Genomic DNA, 19,202 nt, shown 5'->3' on the forward strand with positions numbered 1-19,202 from the left:
TGTCCATAGAAATTAGAACAGAGAAGCAGGCAATTCAGCCCAATCAGCCAGTGTCAGCATTTACCCTACATACAAGCAAATAGTTCTAATTGTATTTACCCACCCTGTTCCCAGATGCCTTCGTCCATCCATCCAACCTAATCTTGAATGTTCACATACTTTCTGCCTCAACTAACCATGGAAGTGAATTCCACAGCCTCACAATTCTCTATGTAAAGTAGTTTCTCCTGCCTTCTGTTCTAAATCTCTTACATTTAGTCTTGTATCTATGACCCAACTACTGGAAACAGTCTGCTTCTATCTATCATGTCACATCGTTTCATAATTTTAAACACCTCTATCATATCACTCCATAATCTGTGTTGTTCTAACAAAAAAAATCAATTTTTCAAGTCTTTCTTTGTGTTTCCTCATAAAACGCAGCACCCTACTGAAACTGTATTGTATCCTCTCTAAAGTCTCAATATCTCTTCAATAGTGTGAAGCCCAATAATGCACATTGAATTTTCAATGGCTTTTTACTACTGATGTCCATTTTACTTAATTTTTTTTAACATTCGTTTTACTCCCAATGATTTAGGGTGGTGCTCCAACATGCTTGGTCATGGAGACATGAGACATACAGCACTATTTTGCTCATCCCATTAGCAAAGATCAGCTGCTTCCCACACATGGCCAAATGAAGTACAGTAACTACATGCTGTGCTTGGACATATGCCTACAGGAAATGGTGTTGAAATTTGCATATGATGCCAAAATAGGAAGTATAGAAGACCAAAGGAAGCTGCAAAGGGATAAAATAGGGGAATGGGTTAAAACGTAGCAGATGGAATTCCAGTGTCAGTGTGAGGTGGTGCATTTTGGTTTAAAAAAAATAACAGCAATAATTATACTCTGAATGGAAGTAGGCTTGGTGCTGTGGAAAAGCAGAGGACTCTAACTGAGGTCTTAAGGTTTTATATACACTCATTACATCTCAGCTTTTATATTCTATGGGCTCTATTTTAGCACCCACTATCGGGTGCGTTCCTGGCAGGGGGGCTCCGAAAATCGGAGAATCCCAGCCCGGGAACGGAGCCCGCCCCGAACCCGCGCACTTCCAGGTTCCCCGCTGAAGCGCCGGCGTGCGCACGCAGCCCCCGCTGGTGGGAATCCCGCAGGCAATTAAAGCCAGCGGGATGCCACTTGACAGTATTTATTTAGATATTTCAGGTCATTAACTTACCTAATTAAGGGATTATGTGGGATTTTAGAACAAAGTGGGACTGTTTCCCACACTGGGGGAAACACTCCCAGGTCAAATGGACGTGTTGCAGCTGTCAGCCTGTGGCAGCTGCAAAGGTCCATTTGACAGGTGGGGGGGGGGGGGGGGGGATGAGGGGGAGACCCTCACCCATTGCAGGAGGCCACTCTGTCACTTGGGACAAAGTTTGGCCTCCACCACCCTCCTCCTGACAGTCAAAGTCACCAACCTGCACACTTACCCTGGGGTCCGGAGACATGTACCTACCTTGCGGACTCCCTCAGATGTACATCATGCGGATGGGGGCTGCCGTAGCTGCAGTCATGACCTCCTCGGAGGGCGAACAGCATCACCAGCCTGACCAGCCTCACCATCCACGCCGTCCACCTCTGACACGTGGAGCTCCACATCAGAGTGCTGTGACACATCCACCTGCACAGCAGGAGGGAGGGCTACCGCAGAGAGAGATGCGTCGCAGAGGGCACTACCCTCGCCACAGGGTCCACAGACCGAGGCTCAGCTTCCTGGACCTCTCTGAGCAGCAGTGCACACGGAGGCTCAGAGTCACTCGACATGTAGTTGTGGACATCTGCAGCTCCCTTCATGCCGAGCTGCTCCCGGCTGGCCCGAGCACCATCTTCTTACCTGTCGCTGTCAACGTCACCACTGCCCTCAACAACTTCTCCTCCGCATCCTTCCAGGGTGCAACCGGGGACATCGCCGATGTCTCCCAGTCGTCTGCGCAGAAGAGCCCTGCAAATACACCTACACCCACTCTGCAGTGACACAATGGGTGGCATCAGTTGTGGGTCCTCATAGTGATCCTCAGGAGCGGGCATTATTGCATGAACCAGACAGTATTCGCGAAGACATGGCAGTAGTGGTGCCAATATAATATGTAATGTGAGTTGTTCAGAAATTCAATATAAGTAATACCCATGACAAACCCTCAAACAACCTTGTGCATCCCCTTCATGCTCACGACATGTTTACCTTACGCTGCCTACTGCACATATGTGATGCATGCCCTGTGGGTGCAGCACAGGTAGTGGCAGGTTGAGTGAGGCTGGCCGTGAAAGAGATGCACGAGAGGGTGAGTATGAGATCGAGCCATGAGATTGTATGAGGATTGGGTTGAGTGGTAGTGGCGGGATGAGTACTGGCGAGGTGAGTAGGTGCAGGTAAGATGAGGATGAGGTTTGAGTGGGTATGAGGGGTGATGTGACAGAGTAGTGTTGGCAGTGCCGAAGGAGATGTGGGGTGGGGGCAGTGATGTGGCAGACGGAGTGTAGGGGAAAGACTACGTGTACTCACTGTGGCTGACCTACTGAGGTCACTGGAGCGCCTCCTGCACTGTATGCAGATGGGCGATATGTTGGTGGCGCTGGTGACCTCCTCTGCCACCTCGAGCCAGGCCTTCCTGATGGCAGAGGCAGGCCGCTTCCTCCCGCCCGACGGGAGGAAGATCTCTGTCCTCCCCCTCCTCCTCACCCCATGTATTGATACCTGGAGTGAGGCAACATTAAACTGGGAGCAGCCTTCCCCCTGGGCTGCTCCATGCTGTAATTTTTGCTATTTGTTGCAGCATCTGTCAGTGGAGGACTGCCCCTTTAAATAGAGCTCCTCCAGCTGACAGATCTTACTGTGCATGCGCAGTCCGCCCCACGCGCAGATCAGCAGTGGGGAACCCGGAGGAGCAGGTAAGTGCATCCAATTAGTCAATTGTCTGCTACGATCACGCGGGAAGCTGACTAATTTCACCGGGCGCGTGGGCCCCCCAGCTGAGAACCCGCAGCCCTGCTAACATCGGGCCCTATACCTCTTGTATAGGTGCTGCCTTTAATCTCCTCTGCTCTTCCACAGCACCAAGTCTACAGCCATTTCGAGTATAGTTATTGCTGTAATTTTTTTTAAAACCAAAATGCACCACCTCACACTTACTGACACCGGAATTCCATCTGTTACGTTTTAACCCATTCACCTATTTTATCCTTTTGCAGCTTCCTTTGGTCTTCTGTACTTCCTATTTTGGCATCATATGCAAATTTCAACACCATTTCCTGTAGGCATATGTCCAAGCACAGCATGTAGTTATTGTACTTCATTTGGCCATGTGTGGGAAGCAGCTGATCTTTGCTAATGGGATGAGCAAAAGTGCCCTATGTCTCATGTCTCCATGGCCAAGCATGTTGGAGCACCACCCTAAATCATTGGGAGTAAAACTAATGTTAAAAAAAATTAAGCAAAATGGACACCAGTAGTAAAAAGCCATTGAAGATTCAATGCTAATTTTTCTTTTAAAACAAAAATAAAATGCAATTCAGCAACGTACATAGTTAAATAAATGTCTGGTGCCAAATCTTCCTTTGGAGTAAAAACAGTTAATAATCACCCACTACCACATTTTCTGTTCAAGGATTACATTATTATCTACCAAGAGCATCAATTCAGTCTGCTACAAGAAGCCCGTTCACAGCTGATTAAACAGCCTGTGCAGTTAGCACTGTGAGACAGCCTTTGCTTGCTTGCTCTATTCAATTCAACTAAATGACACTGTCCAATCAAATCTGTCTCAGGAAAACCAGACCTGAAAAGCAACCACCAATATGGCTTCTCCATAATGCTTTCTGCTCTATTTTTTTTTAAAGTTGTTCCTAATTGTGAAAAACTTTATTTTACTACTAGCACAATACCTTTCCTTTTAAACTATTCAAAAGAAAGATCAGCATGTAATAAAATTTTCATTAAATGGTTGATGCACACAACCTCAATTAGGTCTGGAGGGCCTCATTCATGCTGCATCCCTGTCCATCTATTTAGGCACCTCTAACTAAAAATAATGAACATCCACAAGATGAAATTTGGTGAAGATTAATTTTAATGCACTACATTAAGCTTAATTTTTTTTTATAGAATCCTGACTTCAAATAATCAGATCTGCCTCGCTATCCTTATCCTTAATAATTTAACGATACAATCTTTATTACATCATTAATTAATCCATAGGGAACATTTGATAATGACATCATAGCTTAGTATCAAGGAATAATGGATTACTATACTATGTAGCGTTTTGGGACTGAGAGCAGACTGCAAGTACAATGTTGAGGGCAAAATGATTTTTCTATGATCCGCCCGAGGTCTCAAAACATTTGACAGTGCAGTGATAACTTTATCACACCTTCTGTCTATACATTTATTTTACAGCAGGGGTTCTCCAGGAGTGGAGTGAGAAAGCTTGGGCCAAAGCTCTGCAAAACAAACCGAACATTTTTAACAACAAGAATTGGAGCATCCAACTGTAAGGCTGGCACTTAGCTCACACATGCGCAGAGCTTTCAGTCACAGGGAGGAAGCTGGGTGCTTGGCCTTCCACACACGTACTCTGATGTGTTTGACAGGTTTTTCTAAAATGAAAATACACAATACACACATGCATATACACGTAACAGTCAGCTATGTGAGGTTAAAACAATTCTTTTATTCATGCGCGCAGGTGGTTTCACTGAGGCCAGGCCAACATTGCCAGCCAGAATATCACATGGCAGATGTCACTTGCAGAAAATATCGTCATTTTCTTAGACCACGTATTTGCTTTGAGCCCAGATTGTGTGCATCTTGGGCACAAATACGCAGGAAATTCCAGTGCAATTTTTAAAATATATATTATAGATATAGTATCATATTGAGTTGGAGTATATGCTGTTTTATAACAATGGGGTGTTAGCAACAAAGTGAGACAGGAAATATGTTGCACGAAGTGTTACAGGAAGTGGGACCAAAATTGCTCAGTTGGGAGAGCGTTAGACTGAAGATCCAAAAGGTGCCTGGTTCAATCCCAGATTTTGGCAATTGGAGAAGTTGGGGTTGTTCTCCTTGGAGCAGAGAAGATTGAGAGGAGCTTTGATAGAAGTGTTCAAAATCATGAAGGGTTTAGATAGAGTAAATAAAGAGAAACTGTTCCCACTGGCGGAAGGGTTGAGAACCAGAGGACATAGATTTAAGGTGATTGGCAAAAGAACCAAAGGTGACATGAGGAAAAACTTTTTTTATGCAATAAGTAGTTAAGATCTGGAATGCGCTGCCTGAGGGACGGTGGAACTAGATTCAACCGTGACTTTCAAAAAGGAATTGGATAAATACTTGAAGGGAAAAAGTTTGCAGGGCTACAGGGAAAGAGCAGGGGAGTGGGACTAACTGGATTGCTCTTACAAAGAGACGGCACAGGTTCGATGGGTCGAATGGCCTCCTTCTGTGTCGTAACCATTCTACGATTCTAAAGTACACCTTATACACAAGACTATATATTTAAAAAGATAACATCTATACTTATCCGACTTGTATTAAACTTGAGTACACAAAGCCTGTTATGGCTTATAGTTATAACCCTCACTATTGCTTTTAAATTTCAAACAGTACTGAACAGCAATATTTTGCTTTATAGTTTCTTCTCTGTTTTCCTTATGGTTTGAGGTATAAAATGCAATGTTTTTAGCAAAAATCATACAAATATATTTTTAAAAGTTTCCCTAGAGACTAATCAGAGGAGCTCCTTACTTGGGTATTTATGTTGGTAGACTGTCCCATCCATTTAAGGGTCTCTGGTTTTATTGTGAAGATCAAGACAACAACCAGTGCCCCTCAGCAACACAAAATAAAATGTTATCCGAAATGGTACTATTAGCTCTGAATTTTTATTTAATGGCTTAATGATTTACATGCATTTTTTGTATTTTTGATAGCTTTCACATCCCTGAAAATGATTGTGTGGAGTGGGGGGGGGGGGGGGGGAAACGTCAATCAAATTACCAGTGATGTCCAATGAGCCTGCCAAGCTTACGGTTTTTAAGCCACCCTTATTTTGATCTGAATAAATCAACAATTAGCCTGGTGCTACTATTTATGAAAAACTTATTTAAAATATCTCCTTTTTATTTGAAGAAAGTGAATACTTTTGTTGAAATAAAATTAGGCACTGCTTCCTCAATTTGTCATTCATTTCGCTGGTTTCACACTGAATGTCAAAAATCAGATTAGGTGCAGTTATCTTGACAACAAATTTAGGGCCATAAGGGGTTGTAAGCCTCAGGCCACCTATCTTCAACAGACTCCATAATATTTTCTCAGGTAATACTAGTTCACATTGGAAGAAGGAGATTTCTGCTGATTGTGAATCTTTACCTTCTGCTAATCAAATTAAAATGGTAGGCTTGATAAAGACGAGCAATTTTTTTGAGAAGGGCCAAATTTTTGCACTCATCATGTTGATGAATGTCAGTAATGAGAAACATAACACTTTACTGGTATCAGCATTAGCACTCCCAGATGACACTCTGGATCCATACAAAAGCTCCCTAAAATTTCCCAAACCTCAAAGAAGCACCCCTATTGCACCACCGTATTCTCTTCACAACCAACCCCTCCACCACCCACCCCACAAATCATTTATCTCATTTGCTGTTTGTAGGACTTCACTGCCCACATTATTGGCTGCAATGTTGCCCAACATATGAACAATGACTAGACTCCAAAAATAGTGTATTGGCTGTTAAGCACTTTGGGATATCCCGAAGATGTAATTAGGTGCTATTTAAATTAAAGTTCTCTTTCTCAGTATCAAGTGATGCACATTTATACTACATCTATGAATTTATTAGCAATGATTTACAGGTTTTGGAGGCCACTTTGCAGCATTAAAGCACTCTTCAGTACTCTTTTCCTTCCTATTAGTGATGCTATTGCAAACCTTCATCCTTCTAATGCTGCCACTCTCCAATGTTCCACTTCATTTATTCCCTTATGCTCGTCATTGCTTGGTTTATTTTGCCACCTTTTTGTCTCTATTCCTTTATCTTCATTGTATCTCCTTCACTGTCATTACTTGCTTTCTAGTTAGGATTCTCTTCAATATTCATTACTCCCAATATCTATGCAGTCTGAACAAGCTGATATCTAACTTTCAATTCCTCAAACTTTCTTGGGGTGTCTCATGAGGAACTATAAGCTACTACTTTTCTTATTCTTCCTTCATCTGTTGACATTCCTTGCCTACTTTCTCCTCTGATCCCAACTGGAACTCCCACAGCTCCTCCATTGCTTCCAAGAAGCTACAGTGCTTCTTTTGTGGTAAACATTTATTTTCCTTCAACCTCTCAAATCTATACTAAGTCACAGTCTGTCCAAGACTTGAATACTGTTCCCTCTTCTAACACTCCTGGATGGGATGCAACAAAAAGCTTGTCACTTGCTGAGCAACCAGTCCCTCATCTCAACCAACTACTCCTCCTCTCTATTTTATGAATACTTCTATGCTCAGTCCTCTGATAAACTTGTTCCTTATAAGCTGCAAATATATCATTCTATATTTCCTGCATGTCCATTATGTTAAAATTAACAATCATTGCCCTGTTTCTTTCCCAAGATCTCAATACTACAGAACTACTTCCTCAATCTTCCCTTCCTTCTCCAACCAACAGACTTAAAACCCAAGTTTGGCATCACCTAATAACTTGTTCTTGATTTATCTGGTCTTCTTTCCTCATCAACCTTAGCAGTGTTATGTACTATGAATCTTAGTTCATCTTGGCTCTTGTACTTGGTTTCCCAATAATTAAAAACTCCCACCAAACTCCAATTAATCTCTCAGTACATTTTCAGCTTCCAAACCTCAACGTAAGGAAGAACCCAACAACTTAACATAAAAAGGCAAATTTAACACAATAGCTAATATGTTTAGCAACAAGCCATTGAGATGGATGAGTAAATCATTCCAATACCAAAGAATACACAACAACCTACATTTATATAGCGCCTTTCATGCAGTGAAACGTCCCAAGATGCTTCACAAGAGCATTATCAGACAAAATTTGACACTGAGCCACATAAGGAGATATTAGGACAGGTGGCGAAAAGCTTGGTCAAAGAGGTAGGTTTTAAGAAGTGCCTTAAAAAGGTGGAGAGGTAGCGAGGCAGAGCAGTTTAGGAAGGGAATTCCAGAGCTTAGGGCCTGGAAAGCTGAAGGCACAGCCGGTGGTGGAACGATGAAAATCGGGGATGCATAAAAGGCCAGAATTGGAGGAGCACAGCGATCTCGGAGGGTGAGGGGTGGAAAAGGTTACAGAGAGATGGAAGGGGTGAGGCCATGGATGGATTTGAACACAAAGTTGAGAATTTTAAATTTGAGGTGTTGCCAGACCAGGAGCCAATGGAGGTCAGCAAGCACAAGGGTGATGGGTGAATGAGACTTGGTGCTAGTTAGAATATGGGCAGTTTTGGATGAGTTCCAGTTTATGGAGAGTGCATGGTGGGAGGCCAACCAAGACAGCTTTGGAATGGTCGATTCTAGGAGGTAACAAAGGCATGGAAGAGGGTTTCGTTGTCTCTTTTTTTTAAATTACCTGGAACAAATAAGGTTTTTGTAGTTTTAATAGTTTTCATAATATTGGAGCACCAGTTATTTATACTGAGGACTTCTGTCAGTTACCATGTTTTCTGTCTGGATAATTCACAACTTGATGTAGACTTGTATTAAGTGTTAGACATTAATCTTTTCGTATTTGATGGTCAGCCAGACCCTGATTAAGGACCAATGGAGTGACAATAACTTGTGCTGATGCTTTATTTTTCTAAATCCTGAACAAAGTATATTTTAATGCTTGATCATTTAAAACAAACTTCACAAATAGAATAAGTTAAACACATAATGGAATCACCAGGAATTACAAAGTAATGCAGTTGACATAACTTACACATGCCTTCCCACTACCACACAGTTTATTTTCAATACTTTGCCCCCTTCCAGCTTGTATTTAATTTAGAGAGCATTGAATGTTCCTACAGTTTTTGAAATGTCTTCTACGGACCATCAAGTACAATATAAAAATGTGCAGAACATGTCAGAAACTTCTGTGAGCTCAAACCATCCCTGTCATTACACTTCAATGTTGAAATCCCTTTTCTTTACCATTGAAAGCATTGCTCAGGTGTATTAAACAATTAAGTGAAAAAATATTAATAGTTGGCATATTCAAAGAAGATCTAAGCACTCAAATGTGGACTTTAACAAGTTGGGGAGAGGAAACAGTGAAGAATAAAAATTGTAGCATTTGGTCATATATATCAAGAATATTTACACCTATCAACAACAATAGTTTTTAGAACCAAGTGCAAATATAAGGGAGTCCTGTCTTGCTTGGCAATTCTCCAGCTAATCCTGCCACCACTGGAAATTCATTACAGTACATGATGGTAATGATGGCTAACTGAGGCCGATTTCAAGACGGCACTGTCATTCTGGGTTTAGACACTGGTTATGAAGTCCTCAAGCACTGCTCTCATAGCTCATCGTGTCACCTCAACAGTCCTGGATAACGTTACCGATTATTATTACTTCTGAGTATCCATTATTCTCCATGTAATGATTACAAGAGAAGCTAAAATGTGCACACAGTTGATTTTATTTTGCCAGTGATCAACATACTGTGTTACTTAAAAGTTATAGATCAGCAACTATATATTTGTAATCGAGACCTTTTTGAGAGTTAATGCATCCTATTCAAAATTATTCATGTCAATAATGGAATAATTTCTCCTTTTAGAAGCACTAAATATTGAGATATGTCATCCCTTACAACTGAATGCCTGTGCTAACGGGTACTTTTTGGTTCGAGAAATAATCCTTAGCTCACACCGAATGTAAATTTATGAACACACACATTTCGATTTGTAGCACAGTTTGTAATGTCATTGGCTTCTCCAAATTTACAGATGCTTAACAACTATCCGTCAAAATAAATGTCATCAGTCAGCTGTAACCAAGTGCTGTGGGAAATGACAGTCCGATGATGTCGTCTATATGTTATGTGTCTGTGTTCATCCATAAACCACCACCCCCGATTGAACTATCCCAGCTATTCCAAACATCCAACAGTAATGTCGCTGAACCAACGCCATCTTATGCAAATAATATGAAGAGGACTTTCTCTCGTAAAGAAAGGAACCTGTCCTGTTCATCGTCTTGGAAGCATCGCTTTTGATTAGAAAGTTATTGAATATTATAACGTTGTTCAAATAAAACCGCCAACGTCCAACTAAAACGTCAAGTTAAACTTTAGCATGACACACAATTCGGGTTCATCGCCCTCGCGATCAATCAAGAAGCTCGGTTTACGAGATTAAAAAGGGAACAACGTTGTTCGAGAACAGAGATTCAAAATCAGTAGCACGAAACATCTCCAGTGAATCCAGACAGCCAAAGAGGTCTTCAAATGACAACGCTCATTTCATCTGGTTACAGTGTGTCCCATCCCTCTTAATTGTACAACAAATGAAATGCAAAACACCGCCGCCAGGAGGAATTACCTCCTTGTGCCGGCTTTGTCCTGTTCCCTCCCATCCCAAACACAAAGTCGCCTTTCAAAACCAAAATAGAAGCCAAGCTGTACGTTCATTGCGATACCAGAAGTGAATGTGAGCCCATAAAATAAAATATTGTTTTAAAAAAAACAATATTTTATTTTTCGCTGACGTTCGAATGTGTAACCACCAGCCTCTATCCTCCCGTAGCTTACATTTTTTTCTGTGATGTTACTATTCCACAGCCTGGTTCTAGTGCCCATCCCCCAACCAAGTATTGTGGATTCCTTCCCCCGTGTTTTACCCATTATTATATAATTAGATAGCTATATTCTGTACCAGTGACATCAACCGTCCTTGGGAAATCTCATTTAACCCACCAATAGTTTGCAAGTAAACGTTACTTAAATGTACTGATTAAAATAAACAACTCAGTGCACATAGATTCTCCCAACTTTTTTTTTGCCCTTGCTGCAAACATATGTACAGTGGTTTGCATTTCGACATCTTAACATTTGATCACTTTTGCACCTGTATATGCTCTAACCCTGGAGCGTTACTATCTCGTCCGACAGTCACGTCAAATTGCAAAAACTTACTGGGAAAATTCTTTTAGGGAAAAAAGGATGCAACTGTCTTTCAAACAGCCAATCCGTATTTAGATTATTTAAATCGAGCAAAAACACAATACAGCATTTCAAATAAAAGGAGTCTTACGCTGTACATTCCTCTTTAAAAACCAACCCTAATATGAAATGGAAGGGTATGCAATCGTCTCACTTTACCTTTCGCAATTGTGAAGTCTGGGCTGTAAGTGTTTCCATTTGTTCTGTTTATTACACTAGACTGTAATAAAATGCACATTTTTCAGTGGTTAAAAAAATGCAACCGAGAACAGGCTGGAAATCTCTCTAACTTACCTCAGCAGGCTGGAGAGTGGGATGGAGCTCGATCCACTTCCCAATAATCCTTTTTTGCCACTTAGCAATTTTTCCACCACCGCTACATTCCCAATCCGAGCGGCTTCCAGAAGTTCCTGCTCTTTCCCCATAATACAAACAAAAAAAAAAGGATGGGAGTGGGGTGGGGGGGGGGGGGAAGAGAGAATTAAATAGTACAAATTCCTATCGGCAACGCGTGCTCAGCGGCGTAAAGAGCCGAGCATCATCTTTACAGCACGCCTCTGTTTTTAAGGAAGCAAACTCCAAGGAGCGAGGTGGGCGCAGAGCTAACGGAGCGAGTGTACCGGCGCGCGCGAGCCGGAGTCCCGCTGCCTGTAGGAGACGGAACCCTCTCGCGGTCCGCCCTCTACTCCCTGTATCTATTACCCGGGGACAGCGCGAGAGCGAGCGTGCAACTCCAGCCCCGCCTCCCCTCCCTCTCCCCTCCCTCCCTCCTTTCCTCTCCTCGCAGCAAAGCGAGCCCCACCGCCCTGTCAATCAAGTCAGGGCGTGAACTGCGGTTTCGCCAACCCCTGAGCATATCTACAAATAATGTGCAGCGGTGACTGACAACAATGAGCAATTCCTGGGACCCTCTCTGTCACAGGCTGCGAGGGGGGCGAGCTCAACACACCACGCGAGAGGGGAAGTTGTGTGGGTCAGTGGGCTAATGGTCTTGTGTAGGTAGCAAGAGTGTGTTTTGCCCCTCATTGCCGTGGCTGCAAAAAAAAATAATTGCCAATCAACCGCACTGTACAGTATAAGTAGTTTATTTTGTGCAAGCAATAAATTACACGACATGGATTGGGAAGATTTTTTTTTAAATGTGCACTGTTACAGTGAAATCCCGTATAAGGAGAAGGGTGGGACAGACAACACATCGGGACACGGTGGCATTCCAACAATAACTAAATAGCTCGAGTGCCCGCCGGCTGCTGAGTTGTGCTACCCGAATTTACTAGTGATTTAATTTTTCATAAATCACCCAGTCCTACCATACATATTGTTGTTATGACATGCTCTTTGATTTTAGTTGTTTATTAGTTTGAAAATTCGAGTCCACATAATTGTTTTACTGTGTGGGGATTTACAATCGTCCAGTTATAAAAAATGGAAACCTGCCGTCCGTTCCGCAGTGTACAGTTCTGAACTAGTGGGGTATATGACAATTGGTGTACATGTCGTGGAAGGCAGGAAATATTGGGCAGAAGTTTTCCTCATGGTGCGTTCAGTTACAGTAAGGGGGGGGGGTGGACTGAAAGAGGGACAACATGAACCAGAAAAGACTTTACACCAGAAATGTGGGAATGAGAGAGTGAGAATTAAATACAGGAGGTTTTATGTGTAAAACAGTTCAAAATATTACCACCTAGCTAAGCGATCTGGAGGCCAAAAACAATTCGAAGTTTGTCAAATTTGCATGTAGCACTAAATTGGGAGAGGAGGGACAAGGGGTGTCGTTAAAGACTTGCAAAAGGATTTAGTAGCGTGCAAATGGTCAGACAAATGGCAAACTAAACCTGACAAATATTGCAGATTTATGTGAAAATATGTGACATATATATGTAATGAACCGAATAGAAGCACTGAAGGACTAAGACTGGTGAATTTCCGTGGGGCTTCTCCCGATCATCCACTGTAACATTGGCGGAAGAGCCGCGGAAACCTCAGTAAACCGCATAAACACCATTTCCGACATTTTCCTGGGGTGTACGCGGCTGTTCCTTAAAGTTACTGCCGCTGAATGGAAACACCCCCAAGAAAATTCACCCCCTAAATGTGCAGTTATACTCTCATTTTTGTTGCAAGATGGTTTCATCCATGCCTTGATATGAAAGGAGCAACAGACTTCTGGTATGAAGTGCCAACCCCACTCCAGGGTGCTTTGAAGCCAAGTAATGTGAGGAGACAACAACAGAAAATGCTGGAAACATTGAGCAGATCAGACAGCATCTGTGGAGAGAGAAACCGAGTTAACGTTTCAGTTCAATGACCTTTTATCAGAACTGGAAGATGTTAACGATGAACAGCTTTTAAACAAGTACAGAGCCGGGGAAGTGGGGGGGGGGGGGCAAGGAAAGAACAAAAGGGAAAGTGATAGGGTGGAGGGCAGGAGTGATTAAATGGCAAAAGGGATGATGGTGCAAGCCAAAAGGGGGTGATAATGGAACAAGTGTTTTTATTTAAGATTTCCAGCATCTGCAGTATTTTGCATTTGTTTTAGTGTGAGGAGACAGCCTCATGCTGATGGGTTTGACACTATGTAGAGTATAACTCCAATGCAGTGTACGGTTGCATTTAGAGAGTACTCAGTAAGCGCCTTGGGACATGTTACTTTGTTAAAGGCTCTATATAAATGCAAGTTGTTGTTGTTGGTGAACCACTTGTGTATTTTATAAACTTACTGACGATATGAGAAAACAAATGCTCCCATCTGCACTTTAAAAGAATTCAAAATTCACTGGTGGGGGAGCAGAGTTCTATTCTGGTGGGCACTGTGCATCTGCAGCATGACTCAGATCTTGTGGGCTATTCTTTAAATTCTTCAGCTCTGGGCCTCAGACTGGTGACATATGTCCAAGTCAGGATGGTGTGTAACCTGGGAACTTGAAGGTGATGGTGTTCCCATGCACCTGCTGCCTTTGTCCTTCTAGGAGGTTGTGGTCGTGGATGTTTAAGCCAATAGATGGGGTGCCGATCAAGCGGACTGCTTTATTCTGGATGGTGTCAAGCTTCTTCAGTGTTGTTGGAGTAGCACCCATCCAGGCAAGTGGAGAGTATTCCATCACAACCCTGACTTGTGGCTTGTAGGTGGTAGAGAGGCCTTCAGGAGTTAGGAGGTGAGCCACTAGCTGCAGAATACCCAGCCTTTTTTTTTATTCGTTCACGGGATGTGGGCATCGCTGGCGAGGCCAGCATTTATTGCCCATCTCTAATTGCCCTTGAGAAGGTGGTGGTGAGCCGCCTTCTTGAACCGCTGCAGTCCGTGTGGTGACGGTTCTCCCACAGTGCTGTTCGGAAGGGAGTTCCAGGATTTTGACCCAGCGACAATGAAGGAACGGCGATATATTTCCAAGTCGGGATGGCGTGTGACTTGGAGGGGAACGTGCAGGTGGTGTTGTTCCCATGTGCCTGCTGCTCTTGTCCTTCTAGGTGGTAGAGGTCGCGGGTTTGGGAGGTGCTGTCGAAGAAGCCTTGGCGAGTTGCTGCAGTGCATCCTGTGGATGCACTGCAGCAACTGACCTGCTCCATTAACTACAGCATTTATGTGGCTGGTCCAGTTCGTTTTCTGGTCAATGAAGACCCCCAGGATGTTGATGGTGGGGAACTCAGCAATAGTAATGCCATTGAATGTCAAGGGGAGGTGGTTATGCTCTCTCTTGGAGATAGTCATTGCCTGACACGAATGTTACTTGCCACTTATCAGCTGCAGCCTGGATGTTGTCCAGGTTTTGCTGCATGCAGGCATGGACTGCTTCATTATCTGAGGAATTGTGAATGGAACTGAACACTATGTAATCATCAGCAAATAGCCCCACTTCTGACCTTTTGATGGAGGGAAGGTCAATGATGAAGTAGTTGAAGATGGTTGGGCCTAGGATGTTGCCCTGAGGAACTCCTGCAGCGATGTCCTGGGGTTGAGATGATTGGCCTCCAAGGAGCACAACCATCTTCCTTTGTGTCAGGTATGACTTCAGCCACTGGAGAGTTTTTCCCCTAATCCACATTGACTTCAGTTTTATCAGGGTTCTTTGGTGTCACACTCGGTCAAATGCTGCCGTGATGTCAAGGGCTGTCACTCACCTCACCTCTGGAATTCAGCTTGTGTCCATGCTTCAAATACTCGGAAAGAAAAAAATCAGGTGGGGTGTATAACAGATCCACCACCACTAGTTTTCCATCCAGCGGTGAAAGTTAAAGTCTACCCCCCAAGTGTTCATTGAAGAACTTGGTTGCTTAGAATCTTCTCCTTTTGTCTGAATAAAGACAGATGTACACCTTCAAGTTATTGTTTTCTCTTTGTAAAGAACATGATGGACTCAGTGGGCACTTTTTCATCTTATGTCGTTACTGACAGGTAATATTTGTATAAGCTGTTGTTGACATTCTGGTGACAGCAATGTTATAGTCATTTCTGGATACTTCCAGGATTGAAATTTCTGTGTTGCGTATACGGATGCTCTTTATTTTATATTATGTATATATTACTTTATTGAAATAAAAAGTATCAGGACAAATGAAAAGCATTCACCTGCTCTCAAGTCTTCCCATAGTTATGTGCTAACCATCAGAGTTTTAAGCTGACAGCATTCCAAGTTGACAGCCAACATTCCAACCCATATGTCAGCTTGTCAATATTTTGCAAGAGAAATCAGCTTTTTTTGCTGGGTTTGAAGTATATCAACCAATCAGATCGGTTGAAGGGCAGTACTCAAGGCTATTACAGCCAATTAGATTAGCCATTTATTTTAATTAGACTATTGCCTCCATTAAAAAAAGGACAGAGGAACGTCATATGAACATAATAAGGGCTCATCCCCTATTATTACCAGCAATAATCCACAGCCTCATGTTTTAAGGTTTTAAAAACAGAAAATGTTGGAAATGCACAGCATATTGATCAGTGTCTAAAAGAGGACAATGTAGGTTAATGTGTGACAGTGATCCTTCATTGGATCTCAGTTCTGAGGTTTTGTTTTGGAGATGTTGACTCACCATCTCTCTCAAAGTTACTTAACAATAAAATTGTTTATTTAAACTAGTTATTTCAGCACACCCTCAATCCAGGCAATTCTCCCACCTGCCCTCTGTCCTGGCTTGGAGCCCGAAAAAGGGACAGATACGAGCGAACCAATTTCATGTTGTGAATGCAGAAAGCACTGCCAGTTGGATTATTGTAGATGTGTGTTACAAAAGTTTTCAGTTCACAAATAAATATGATGTATCTGGGGTCAAGATTCCAAATGAAGGGGACTGGATCCTGGTCTGAAGTCAGTTCAACTACTTTTTATTTTCATATTTAAAAATCTGTAATCCTTTCAGGAGAAATTACAGTAAGGTCCAAAATGCTAGAAAATGCATCAAATAAAGTGCCCGAAGTCAAAATTTTCTGAGAGAAGAGGGCTTCCAAACTCCACTGGAAAATAAATATCAGGCCTTCAGCATTCACATCTCCTTCAGTAATTTCCATAATCTACCACTGGTGTAAACTGTGTTTTTGTGTACTTTTAAATTTTCCCCTGCAAAAATAGGTGATGGAATGATGGTTATCTCTGCAGCTTAAATTATAACAAATCCATATCCCATTTCACTTTCAGCCTAACTAATTGTCTGATATGTCATAAGTCCCAATTTTAAAGCTGTCAGCTTTTTTGAGGCTGTTTTGAGGCCTACTTCCACCTCCGTAACATCACCCGTCTCTGCCCCTCCTTCAGCTCATCTGCTGCTGAAATCCTTATCCATGCTTTAGTTACCTCCAGCTCTCATGACCGGCCTCCCACTTTGCATCCTCTGTAAACTTGAGCTCATCCAAAACTCTGCTGCTCGTATCCTAACTCGCACCAAGTCCAGTTCACCCATCACCCCTGTGCTTACTGACCTACATTGGCTCCCAGTCCGGCAACGCCTCAATTTTAAAATTCTCATCCTGTTTTCAAATCCTTCCATGGCCTCGCCCCTCCCTATATCTGTAACCCCCTCCAGCTCTACAACCCTCCAAGATCTCTGCGCTCCTCCGATACTGGCCTCTTGTGCGTCTCAGATTTTCTTCGCTCCACCATTGGCAGCCATGCCTTCAGCTGCCTAGGTCCTAAGCTCTAGAATTCCCTCCCCAAACCTCTCCGCCTCTCTACTTCTCTCTCCTTTAAGATGCTCCTTAAAACGTACCTCTTTGGCCAAGCTTTTAGGCACCTGTCCTAATATCTCCTTATGTGGCTCAGTGTCAAATTTTGTTTGATAGTTGCTCCTGTGAAGCACATTGGGATGTTTTACTACATTTAAGGCACTATATCAGTGCAAGTTGTTGTTGTTGTTGCTGCTCAGCTTTTGCTAGATTTCTAAGCCTGAGAGTGTAAGCAACTTCTTCCAAGGCATATTTCAGGTCTTCATCCGGTCACTACAAGAATGCAAGAGCAGATGAGGACAACTCGCCTCTCTTTCACCTCCATCTCAGCATCTCCTGATCATTACTGAAATTGGAAACTAATCACATGGGAAATCGCAAATACAACCCCCTATTCTGATATTCTGGGCACCAAAATACTGCACCACTGCATCATCTCAGCATGGTGCTTCTTATTTGTCTCAGTGCACATTATAACCAGAAACTACAGTTTAACTGGAAAGTAAATTTAATAAATAAAGCCCTGAATGTTCTGAACCAACATCAGTATATTAACTGTATACAGGCAAAGCTTATATTATTTTTCACTCAGACAAATGTATGGCTTTGCCCTAATAGATGTTATCAAGGTTTTCAGTACAACTATAAAGAGAAATGGAAACAGTGACAGCCCTGACTTAATGCCCTCCCTGATTGCAAGGGAGGAACACAACGCCATTCAAAGTAAAATAAACTGATTATAAGGTGTATAGCCTTTGATTAAAGTTAGAGCTAAAACCTGTTAATTGTACAGGACAAGTATTTCCACTAGCTCTATCAAAGGCTTTTCCATTATTTAAGTATGAAGCCAAAATACACTAATCAATAAATGATGAGGCGTCTGGGGAATAGACAGTGACAGTCCACGTTCTGCAGCAGGGTAGCTGTTGCATTGATAGGGTCTATTCTGTGATTGATTCAGAAAACCTACTTCATCTTATTTATGGAAAGAAAATCACCTTGAAGGCGGTAAAAATGAATAGTATTTCATCCATTCAAGGAGTGCAATCCTGTTCAGTTAGGTATTGTAGGATGAGGAGAGAAATTCTGTCAGATTTGGTACGGTGGACAGAAGAATACTGTTGCTTTTCACAAGTGGGTTTTATATAAGGAACGTGCCTACTGTACAGTGAGGTATCACTCTAATGGTACTAAATTTTCAATCTTCAACTCAGCCAGATGTAGATTTAACTTACAATTAGACACATGGAGGACTGAATCTGAAGGAGAATAATGGTTAAAAAATGAGTACACTAATTGCAGAAAATTTTGCTGGAGAAAGAACGGCTAATCACAAACAATAGTTTGGAAATCACAAACTAAATGAATGGCATAATGCTACTGCACGTCACCACTGTACTGTGGGCAGGCATAGAATCATAGAAACGTTACAGCACAGAAGGAGGCCATTCGGCCCATCGAGTCCCACGGGCTCTATGCAAGAGCAATCCAGCTAGTCGCACTCCCCCGCCCTTTTCCCATAACCCTGCAAATTTTTTCCTTTCAAGTACTTATCCAGTTCCCTTTTGAAGGCCATGATTGAATCTGCCTCCACCACCCCCTCGGGCAGTGCATTCCAGATCCTGACCACTCGCTGTGTAAAAAAGTTTTTCCTCATGTCACCTTTGGTTCTTTTGCCAATCATCTTAAATCTATGTCCTCTGGTTCTTGATTGTCATACTGACAGTTGCAAAGTCATTAACAAAGAAAACACATTAGTTTGTTAAGCAGTGTGCGAGACAGCACCATCTGCCAGCACTAACCTGTTAGGAGCAAACATTCA

The 19,202-nt window shown here is 42.5% G+C and overlaps 1 protein-coding gene across 11 annotated transcripts in view; it reads right to left on the reverse strand.

Annotated features, from left to right (window-relative positions):
- Nucleotides 1–11,922, reverse strand: part of anks1b (ankyrin repeat and sterile alpha motif domain containing 1B) — a 738,433-nt gene extending 726,511 nt beyond the window's left edge. For 8 of the 11 annotated variants that reach the window (XM_068004853.1, XM_068004843.1, XM_068004848.1 and 5 more), the window contains exon 1: nt 11,518–11,920. In XM_068004853.1, the coding sequence (XP_067860954.1) occupies nt 11,518–11,648 (131 nt within the window). In that variant the 5' untranslated portion in view covers nt 11,649–11,920. Of the gene's footprint in view, nt 1–11,382; nt 11,413–11,517 lie in introns of those variants that run through there. The other 3 variants (XM_068004841.1, XM_068004850.1, XM_068004845.1) reach the window with 3 other exon arrangements.
- Between the last annotated feature and the right edge of the window lie 7,280 nt (nt 11,923–19,202).

Source organism: Heptranchias perlo, chromosome 24, assembly GCF_035084215.1.
Source record: "Heptranchias perlo isolate sHepPer1 chromosome 24, sHepPer1.hap1, whole genome shotgun sequence".
In the NCBI taxonomy this organism is placed as follows: domain Eukaryota; kingdom Metazoa; phylum Chordata; class Chondrichthyes; order Hexanchiformes; family Hexanchidae; genus Heptranchias; species Heptranchias perlo.